The sequence below is a fragment of the Schistocerca nitens genome, chromosome 4, assembly GCF_023898315.1.
Source record: "Schistocerca nitens isolate TAMUIC-IGC-003100 chromosome 4, iqSchNite1.1, whole genome shotgun sequence".
Classification (NCBI taxonomy): Eukaryota; Metazoa; Arthropoda; class Insecta; order Orthoptera; family Acrididae; genus Schistocerca; species Schistocerca nitens.
The window spans coordinates 443,312,065-443,322,234 of NC_064617.1; the positions used below are offsets into that span (position 1 = coordinate 443,312,065).

The 10,170-nt window shown below is 41.4% G+C and overlaps 1 protein-coding gene across 3 annotated transcripts; it reads right to left on the minus strand.

Annotated features, from left to right (window-relative positions):
- Positions 1-2,030: 2,030 nt before the first annotated feature.
- LOC126252325 (uncharacterized) lies at positions 2,031-9,782 on the minus strand. Of its 3 annotated transcripts, none has more exons than XM_049953211.1 (3): positions 9,655-9,782; positions 3,915-4,459; positions 2,031-3,665 (listed from the first exon to the last, which is right to left on the minus strand). In XM_049953211.1, the coding sequence occupies exons 1-3, from the start codon at positions 9,659-9,661 to the stop codon at positions 2,478-2,480; spliced, it is 1,740 nt and encodes a 579-aa protein (XP_049809168.1). In that variant the 5' UTR covers positions 9,662-9,782; the 3' UTR covers positions 2,031-2,477. The 3 variants fall into 3 exon arrangements, with proteins under 3 accessions (XP_049809168.1, XP_049809169.1, XP_049809167.1); XM_049953212.1 differs by having other exon boundaries at positions 2,031-3,167; positions 3,417-4,459; XM_049953210.1 differs by having other exon boundaries at positions 2,031-4,459.
- Positions 9,783-10,170: the final 388 nt, after the last annotated feature.

Below are 10,170 nucleotides of genomic sequence, written 5' to 3' on the forward strand. Positions count from 1 at the left end.
TGCATTGTGCCTCAGACCGAGCGGGCATTCCGCGAGACACATCTCAGCTCATTAGCGTGTAAAGAAATGACGCTCTCAGCATCATCCAATTACTCACACTACGATGAGGCAGATTTCAACAAATGTGACTGAGAGGCAAAAATATTCATTTATTTTGACAGTAAGCCGTATCACGGTGCAAACCACCACCATGCTAACTTCTGTCACTTCTCAGCTCATTAGCGTATAACGACATGACGGTCTCATTACATTCATCGTCAACAAACTGACACCACACTATGGCAGTTTTGCAGTTAAAATGATTGAGAAATGAAAATACCCGTTTTGTGTGGAAAACTTCAAATCAGTGTATTTGTCCTCTAGGAGCTTGGTCTTTCATCAGTTTATGGCAAACGGTTCAAATAGCTCTGAGCACTATGGGACTTAACATCTTAGGTCATCACTCCCCTAGAACTTAGAACTACTTAAACCTAACCAACCTAAGGACGTCACACACCTCCATGCCCGGGGCAGGATTCGAACCTGCGACCGTAGCGGTAGCGTGGTTCCACACTGAAGCACCTAGAACCGCTAGGCCACACCTGCCGGCATCAGTTTAGAATGCTGATTTTTACCGGCAGGTCTGATGACACATAGGTGTTTTGTGGAGACAATTAGACTGCACAGAACAGTGCTTGTATCCAGCAAGCAATTTTATTTTATTACTGGTATTCTCTGTCACATTCCATATTTTTATTAAATTTGACAGGAACGAATATTCAGTTTGATTCACGGTGAGGTAAACCTTTCTATCTACTCCGATAGATTCGCTGTTGCTAACAATATCATCTACGATTTGGTAGTTTACAATTAAAGTTTTAAAACTGAAAGAGTTGCATCAGTAACTACACACGTTTATTTCCCATATGGAATGATTTTGACGATTTACACTACGGAACACAATCACTATAGCCGCAGTCCCACACGAAACACACGTATAAGATATTATAAAAGACATGAATGTGGTAAAGCGCATGTGGAGCGGCTGTTAAATATATCTGACTAAACAGAATAGGAAGATAGTGAAACCGTTTCTTGGGACCAATCAACGGGTACTGGACATTCACTGTGTATTTCACATTATATAAACGAAAGGTTCTTTATAGCTCCCGTTTGTTAACGTCAATATTAGGATAAAAAGAAGTTACCACCTGTGATTTAAACGGTTATGTCTTGTTTCAGTGAGTCGAAGGCCTACAGTCTCAGTGAATTACAACGTTCGGCCTAGTATTTACGTCGTTACTATACTATGAAGTAATTCGTGAAGGAAAGAAGGAACGAATATTAAGGTTTAATGTACCGTGGACGTCGGCCGGAGTGGCTGAGCGGTTCTAGGCGCTACAGTCTGGAACCGCGCGACCGCTACGTCACAGGTTCGTATCCTGCCTCGGGCATAGGTGTATGTGATGTCCTTAGGTTAGTTAGGTTTAAGTAGTTCTAAGTTCTAGGGGACTGATGACCTTAGCAGTTAAGTCCCATAGTGCTCAGAGCCATTTTTTGTGCCATGGAGGACATAGTCATAGTAGAGGGAGCAACACCTCTAAGCAAACAAGGATCAGGATAGAGATGTTTCGTTTCCTTTTAAAATAAACCACCTGTAAATGACCTACTGACATCATGATAACATGATCAGACAAGAATTTGAACCTCCATCCTCGAAACAGTGAGTGCAGTACTTTTGTTGTGTAGTGTATTTGCGTATCTTGTCAAACGTCTACTGTATGAACCTTAATTCATAACTATATTGTCTCGCCTCTTTCATGATATTCAGCTGTTTACTACAGAAGTTAAACATTTCAATCCGAGTTCAAAGGGAAGATCGATCAGATCAGGATATTACAAATCTAAAGAAAAGAAAGACAGTGATATTTAAACACGTGATAGTGGAACGAACACCTGAAAATTGTAATGGCTTTAATTTGAGCTATAATATATTCAAGAAACACGCAGGATCATTCTCTACTTGACTTGGGATAATTTCAGAACACATGTTATACATAAATAAATTTATTTATTTTACAAATACAAAAATTAATACATACAAATCACTACAACATTTCGTAATGAAATCAGGCTCAATATCCCACTCAGTTACTGATAAACAGTACATTATAGTAAGTCGGAGAAATGATTAACTGGAATCAGATATATTACTGAGATAAGCCGAGCATTCCCTTCGGTTGATTCCTGAGGTTACGAGATAATTTTAGCTTACTCAGTATATGTATTACAAGTTAAATAATTTACACAGTACACTTTTTCGCGCTGGGATCACACACCATGTCAATGTCGCCGTTACACTCTCTTACCTCACCATAGACACCTTTCCAGTAGTTTTGGATGTCGTTTTCATTGGGATAAGACATGACGATGCCAACTGTAAGAGGGCTTATTGGTGGACCGACAGACTCTACTACTGCAGAAATAGATTTCCTACTCTAGTATTCGCATTTGTAGTTATAAGGCCAGTCACAAGCATTAATCTTGGGATTCCATATCAAACCAACTGGACATGAACCCTTGACGAGATTTCCGTTGTAGCATGACCAGAATTTGGTGCAATCTTTTTCGTCGGGATAAAATGTGACTGTCAGTTGTTTACCATTTGAAGTTTGAGGACACTCAGTCGGTTTACTTGGCAGCAGACTTTGCTCCTTCTTATCGTAAGGACAGTCGTAAATATATGGCCAGTCACAAGAGTCCACATTGGGATTCCACACCAAGCCATCAGCACATGAGCCATTGTATAGGTTTCCGTTGTCACACTCCCAGTACTTGCTGCAGTCATCTTCATTAGGGTAGAAGGTAATGTTCATTTCCACACCTGGAATTCGTTCTGGACATACTGGCGGGTCTGCGCGTGACTGCAGTTGTGGAACCTCACCCGGCAACAGACTTTGCTCCTTCTTATCGTAAGGACAGTCGTAATTATATGGCCAGTCACAAGAGTCCTCGTTGGGATTCCATATCAAGCCATCAGTACACGATCCGTTATAAAGGTTTCCATTGTCACACTCCCAGTACTTGCTGCAGTCATCTTCATTTGGGTAGAAGGTAATGTTGAGTATCACGCCCGGGATCCGCTCTGGACATACTGGCGGATCTGCACGTGACTGCAGTTGGGGAACCTCACCCGGCAACAGACTTTGCTCCTTCTTATCGTAAGGACAGTCGTAAATATATGGCCAGTCACAAGAGTCCACATTGGGATTCCACACCAAGCCATCAGAACATGAGCCATTGTATAGGTTTCCGTTGTCACACTCCCAGTACTTGCTGCAGTCATCTTCATTAGGGTAGAAGGTAATGTTCATTTCCACACCTGGAATTCGTTCTGGACATACTGGCGGGTCTGCGCGTGACTGCAGTTGGGGAACCTCACCCGGCAACAGACTTTGCTTCTTCTTATCGTAAGGACAGTCGTAATTATATGGCCAGTCACAAGAGTCCTCGTTGGGATTCCATATCAAGCCATCAGTACACGATCCGTTATAAAGGTTTCCATTGTCACACTCCCAGTACTTGCTGCAGTCATCTTCATTTGGGTAGAAGGTAATGTTGAGTATCACGCCCGGGATCCGCTCTGGACATACTGGCGGATCTGCACGTGACTGCAGTTGGGGAACCTCACCCGGCAACAGACTTTGCTCCTTCTTATCGTAAGGACAGTCGTAAATATATGGCCAGTCACAAGAGTCCACATTGGGATTCCACACCAAGCCATCAGAACATGAGCCATTGTATAGGTTTCCGTTGTCACACTCCCAGTACTTGCTGCAGTCATCTTCATTAGGGTAGAAGGTAATGTTCATTTCCACACCTGGAATTCGCTCTGGACATACTGGCGGGTCTGCGCGTGACTGCAGTTGGGGAACCTCACCCGGCAACAGACTTTGCTTCTTCTTATCGTAAGGACAGTCGTAATTATATGGCCAGTCACAAGAGTCCTCGTTGGGATTCCATATCAAGCCATCAGTACACGATCCGTTATAAAGGTTTCCATTGTCACACTCCCAGTACTTGCTGCAGTCATCTTCATTTGGGTAGAAGGTAATGTTGAGTATCACGCCCGGGATCCGCTCTGGACATACTGGCGGATCTGCACGTGACTGCAGTTGGGGAACCTCACCCGGCAACAGACTTTGCTTCTTCTTATCGTAAGGACAGTCGTAATTATATGGCCAGTCACAAGAGTCCTCGTTGGGATTCCATATCAAGCCATCAGTACACGATCCGTTATAAAGGTTTCCATTGTCACACTCCCAGTACTTGCTGCAGTCATCTTCATTTGGGTAGAAGGTAATGTTGAGTATCACGCCCGGTATCCGCTCTGGACATACTGGCGGGTCAGCCAGTGACTGCAGGTGGGCACCCAGAGCCGCTGCCGCCAGAACCAAGAGCACCGCTAACCCTGTGAAAACTAAACAGAATTATACTTTATTAGAAAAGTGCGAAAGGGAAAGCTATATGCAAAGTAATGTCTTGCACTGTAAACAAATGGAGAGTGAGTAAAGGAATGGATATCCTATTCATATTGTACTGAGTATTGTCAGCGTTAGTAATGTAAGTCGTGAGATTCATTAAAAATTATGTCACCATTGAGCGCGTAGGTAAGATTTCAGCTCCATTCTATGGAGAATCCATACATATTATAAAAATGTGTTATCGATTTCAACCAAACTTGGTACCCATACCCCTCACTGTCAGATAAGAATCGCTTTGGGGTAAGAAGCACCTACCTATCAATGTTCTGTAGATACGACTTCATAAAGAATAAGATGCGTGTGAAACTTCTGCATCGAGCATGACGTTTAAATATATTACTTCTGTGGTACTATATGATGGTACCAGAAGGTATGAAGTCATAAACGCTAACATGCATGAACTGTGCCATGTTGTGGATGATGTTTAAATTTATTACTTTTTTGTGCTAATTCTATTCGCAACACATTTTGTAGACAGTATCTACGCATGACGCTGAATGTACCTACAAAATTACATTGTTGCGTGACACATGAATCAGGTGACATGACATCATAAACAGTGAGTTGCATGAAAAAAATGCCGCCTTTATGTATTAAATTTTAATATGTTTATTCTTTGGTGCTAAGACATTCCTCGAGTAGAATCAGCTAAAGGAAATCCATGAAGGGACATTTACAAAATAGCGTTGTAGTCACATGAAGCAGCTACGCTTAGCGTACGGGAGGAGACATTGCAGAGAATTTGTGTTGTGCATACCATGCTTTCTAATTTAGATACTGTACTTAAGATTTTGTACATAATGCCTATTTCTGGCGCGACCGTTTCATAATTTCAAAGGTGTTTTCATGAACGTATGGAAATAAAATTTTGTCGAAACCGGGAAAACAGTTAATTTTTTGTTTTCGTTTCTAACAGATAATTAGTAAAACGAATACCTAGTCAATGCTGGGTCTGTCGGCAGGTATTTGAGGTTTATTGCTAGTTAGATTATAGTCGCATAGTATGTTGCATGTCAAGGGATACGTGTTGTCTAGAACACCAGAACCACCGATGTGTTTCGGTATACACTTAAAAAAAAAAAAAAAAAAAAAAATGACGCACCAGGTATGAATTTTCAGAATGGAACGAAAATCGGTGGATGTGATGTACATTTACAAACAAACAAATAATTTCAATTTCATAAAAGTTGGACAATTTATATAAGAGAAAATCTTTCACAAACTGAACAAGTCAATAACTTGTTGGTCCAACTCTGGGCCATTATGCAAGGAGTTATTCGGCTTCGCATTGATTGATGGAGCTGTTGGATGGCCTCATGAGGGCTATTGTGCCAAATTCTAATTGGCATGTTAGATCGTCAAAATCGCGAGATGGTTGCAGAGTCCTGGCCATAAAGCGCCAAAGCTTCTCAGATAGGGAGAGATCTGGCAACCTTGTCGGCCACGTAAGATTTGGGAAGCACAAGAACAAGCAGTAGAAACTCTCGACGTGTGAAGGCAGGCACTATCCTGCTGAAATGTAAGCAAACTGTTGCTTGCCATGAAGTGCAACAAAATGGGGCGTAGGATACCGTCGGTGTACCGCAGTGCTGTCCGCCCCAGTAGCTGAGTGGTCAGCGTGACGGATTGCCGTCCTCTGGGCCCGGGTTCGATTCCCGGCTGGGTCGGCGATTTTCTCCGCTCCGGGACTGGGTGTTGTGTTGTGTTCATCATCATTTCATCCCCATCCGGCGTGCAGGTCGCCCAATGTGGCGCCGAATGTAATAAGACCTGCGATATGGCGGCCGGACCTGCCCCGCGAGGGGCCTCCCGGCCAATGACGCCAAACGCTCATTTCATTTCCACCGCAGTGCTACATGTAAGGGTGTCGCGGATGACATCCAAATGGGTCCTGCTAAGAAAAGTGTAATCGCACCAGACCATCACGCATGGTTGACGGGCCATATGGGGCCAAACGGACAGTCAACACCATCAGTCAGTGCCAAGCCGAATAACTGCTTGTATAAGGGCCAGAGGTGGACCAACGTGTTACTAGCTTTCTCAATTTGTGAAGCTTGGTCTCTTGAAGAAGTCAACCATTTATCCTAAAAATTTCACAGTTTGTGTGTCTGTTCATGTACACAACATGTACCGATTTCCGTCTCATTCGGATAATTCCTTCATGGTGTACCGTTTTCCTTTATTGGTGTATTACAGTGTATTTTGATTGAATGATGTGTGCTGGCTCGTGTTCGTGATATATTTTGTCAGAGAATACGATTATAAGAAGCATAGCTGCCATTTTTTGTGTCAGAAAATAAGGAACTTTGAAGTAAATCTTCGTTTACATTTTTATTACAGGAAAATTTTATTGCATCGCCCTATCAGATACAACAGTGAATATATTTACTTATTCCGTTACCAGCAGCTCTAGCTAAACAAAACGTGAAGCACGAGTGCAGTGATGTGCTGAATGTAAAACTGGTACATGATGATGCGCGTATCGAGCTATATAAAACTAAGCTCGCTATTGTCGTTTTACACAGTTCACATAAATCGAAATTTCTGATCTAATATAAACGGTTAACTTTACACAGAAGAACCCTGAGAATTGATTCTAAATCATACGGGAGTGGATTTCGATGTATCGTAAGCACTTATCATTATTCAGTATTAGGAGAAACACTTAGCAAAGTCAAGGAGAAAAATAATAACGTCCTTTGCGAAACAGTAATTATTTGCAGAATGAGATTTTCACTCTGCAGCGGAGTGTGCGCTGATATGAAACCCCCTGGCAGATTAAAACTGTGTGCCCGACCGAGACTCGAACTCGGGACCTTTGCCTTTCTCGGGCAAGTGCTCTACCAACTTTTATTTTATTTTTTGTAATCTCATTTTGTTCGTTATTGTTCGTTTGAATTGTTCGTGGCGGACGTCACCTGATGCCCATTGAAGTTCGTTATTGATCCATTCACTCAGTTTTTTATTACAGAGGGCAGCTAACCCTCTGACCGAACACGCTGAGCTACCGTGCCGGCCACCAACTGAGCTACCGAAGCACGACTCACGCCCGGTCCTCACAGCTTTACTTCTGCCAGTATCTCGTCTGCTACCTTCCAAACTTTACAGAAGCTCTCCTGCGAACCTTGCAGAACTAGCACTCCTGAAAGAAAGGATACTGCGGAGACATGGCTTAGCCACAACCTGGGGGATGTTTCCAGAATGAGATTTTCACTCTGCCGCGGAGTGTGCGCTGATATGAAACTTCCTGGCAGATTAAAACTGTGTGCCCGACCGAGAGTCGAACTCGGGACCTTTGCCTTTCGCGGGCAAGTGCTCTACCAACTGAGCTACCGAAGCACGACTCACGCCTGGTCCTCACAGCTTTACTTCTGCCAGTATCTCGTCTCCTACCTTCCAAACTTTACAGAAGCTCTCCTGCGAACCTTGCAAGGTAGAGCACTTGCCCGCGAAAGGCAAAGGTCCCGAGTTCGAGTCTCGGTCGGGCACACAGTTTTAATCTGCCAGGAAGTTTCAGTGACAATTTGGCATTTATTCAGTGTCTGGAGTTCAATTTAAGAAGTTAGGTAACATTAATTGTAACTAAGCTGTTCTCTTCTCCATTCAGATATCAACACTTACGAGAACGATTCGATAAATGTAAATTTTTAAATTTCTTTATATGTATGAACCCAGCAACTAACTTCAGTGATATTGACTTGTTTCTGTGTCACTGACACAGTCATTCAAAAGATAAATTCCTGAACATCTCTAACATTTAATAGGTGCATCAGCTTCCAAAATATACGTGAACATTTGTGCAAAATTTAGGCAAAAGCTTAGGAAGTAAAAATGTAATTCATGAAGTCTTAATAATTTGGTCGAGATCTGTTCTCACCTTTATTCAGAAACATATCAGCTCATTTATAAGCGCTAAATACTTTTAAGCAGTCTTATGTGAGCATCGATTTATTAAATTATTGAGAAGAACCAATACCTCAGTAAGGGTAAGAGATTTGAATAAACTTCAGTCAACTTGCGTGCTGGATATGATACGCCACATCAAAAAGTTCAAGTTATTTGTGTGAATCTGTTTTTGAAATTAATATTTCAGATGTATTTTATCATTGAGATTTTTCAGCGCTGCTTATTAAATCATTAAATCGAATGTGAAATTGACTATCGAACAAACTATAGCATATTAAAACACTCTTTTGCAATTATAAATCATTCAGTCTTTATCCATGGCACGTTCAAATTCACGATATATCACACCAGACTGACATGAGCTCTATAGGCTTTTCGTCACATAGTCCAGCCAAACGGTTACTTGCCACCTGCTCTTCTAAACGAACAGAAATTGATGATGTTAGAAATTCGTAATAAACGGGTATTAAGGTTACAAAAAGCCCTTGAAGCAATAAAATGTATCGTATACCTCGCAGCCTGTTAACTGTATAAGGGAACCATTGGAACTATAAGGCAAGAAGTTCTGGTGTTCTTCATGTTTAAATCTACTTATATATTTTTCCAGTCTCATCTGTGCTAACCGACTTAGTAAACGCAACCGATCATTGATAAGTTGAAGAAGGTGGAAATATTCTATCATCTATTCCTATTCGAAAACGCACAGTATACTGTGTGTGATACCCACATACTGTTGACGGATAATAATAATAACTAAAGCCATAAAGACAGACGAAATAAATCAATACAACAAACACCTCTTTGTTACATAAAATGGTGGCATTACCTCTCAGTAATTACCTCCCACCCAATTTGACTTAATTCATGTTGAATACATAAAAAGTCGTGAGGGAAAATGCTACAATGAACGCTTCTGCGTATATGCAGACAAGGAAACAAATAATACTGACAGTGACTTTATGTGAGAAACATCCTGTCTGGCGAAGTTTGAAGTATTAGCTTTCCCATTGATGTAAGTTAACGTTTCGCAACGAGATATTGGAAGATCGTAGTTCAGTAAACAATCTGCTGATTTTACACGATTCTGGTGAGAACGATAGACATATCACATCATTCAGAGTAAGCAAATTTAACAGGTAGTTGGAGACAAGGGGAAAACGAAAATGAAAAGTTATGAGTAACGACTCTCAAAGAGAAAAGCATATCAAAAGAATGGTAGACTTACCTTTCATTACAAATGAGAGCTCGGCTGTGATCAGTGTCTCAGCAAAACTTACTTGATCTCTCCAAGATGCTGCATCTTTATACCCGGTCACACTGGCGTCATACCTCTTTCAGAGAACTTTCGAAAGCAATTCAGATAACGAGTTATCTGAAGAGATTTAACGCCGATTGCAGCGCCAAGATTGCTACGTGACTGCATATTGTATGATATCATATTTATAAGATATTAGCATACCTCGAGTACACTGTATTATCTGATTTTTTCCCAACAATCACTTTTGAAGAAATACAGGCTGCGTTTTGAATACTCTGCACACTGTTATAACCGATATAGGGGTACAGAAAGATAGAGCGGAACGTCACAATGTGTAGTATGTACTAATCAAGAGCATCGCGAAATAAATGTTGCAGAAACACAGAATCAACAGCCAATATCATTTTCTTGTTTATTTAAGTACAATCCAGGTTTCAGTCTTTTGTCCCATTTTCAAGTATTTCGTTTTATGTCTTTATCATC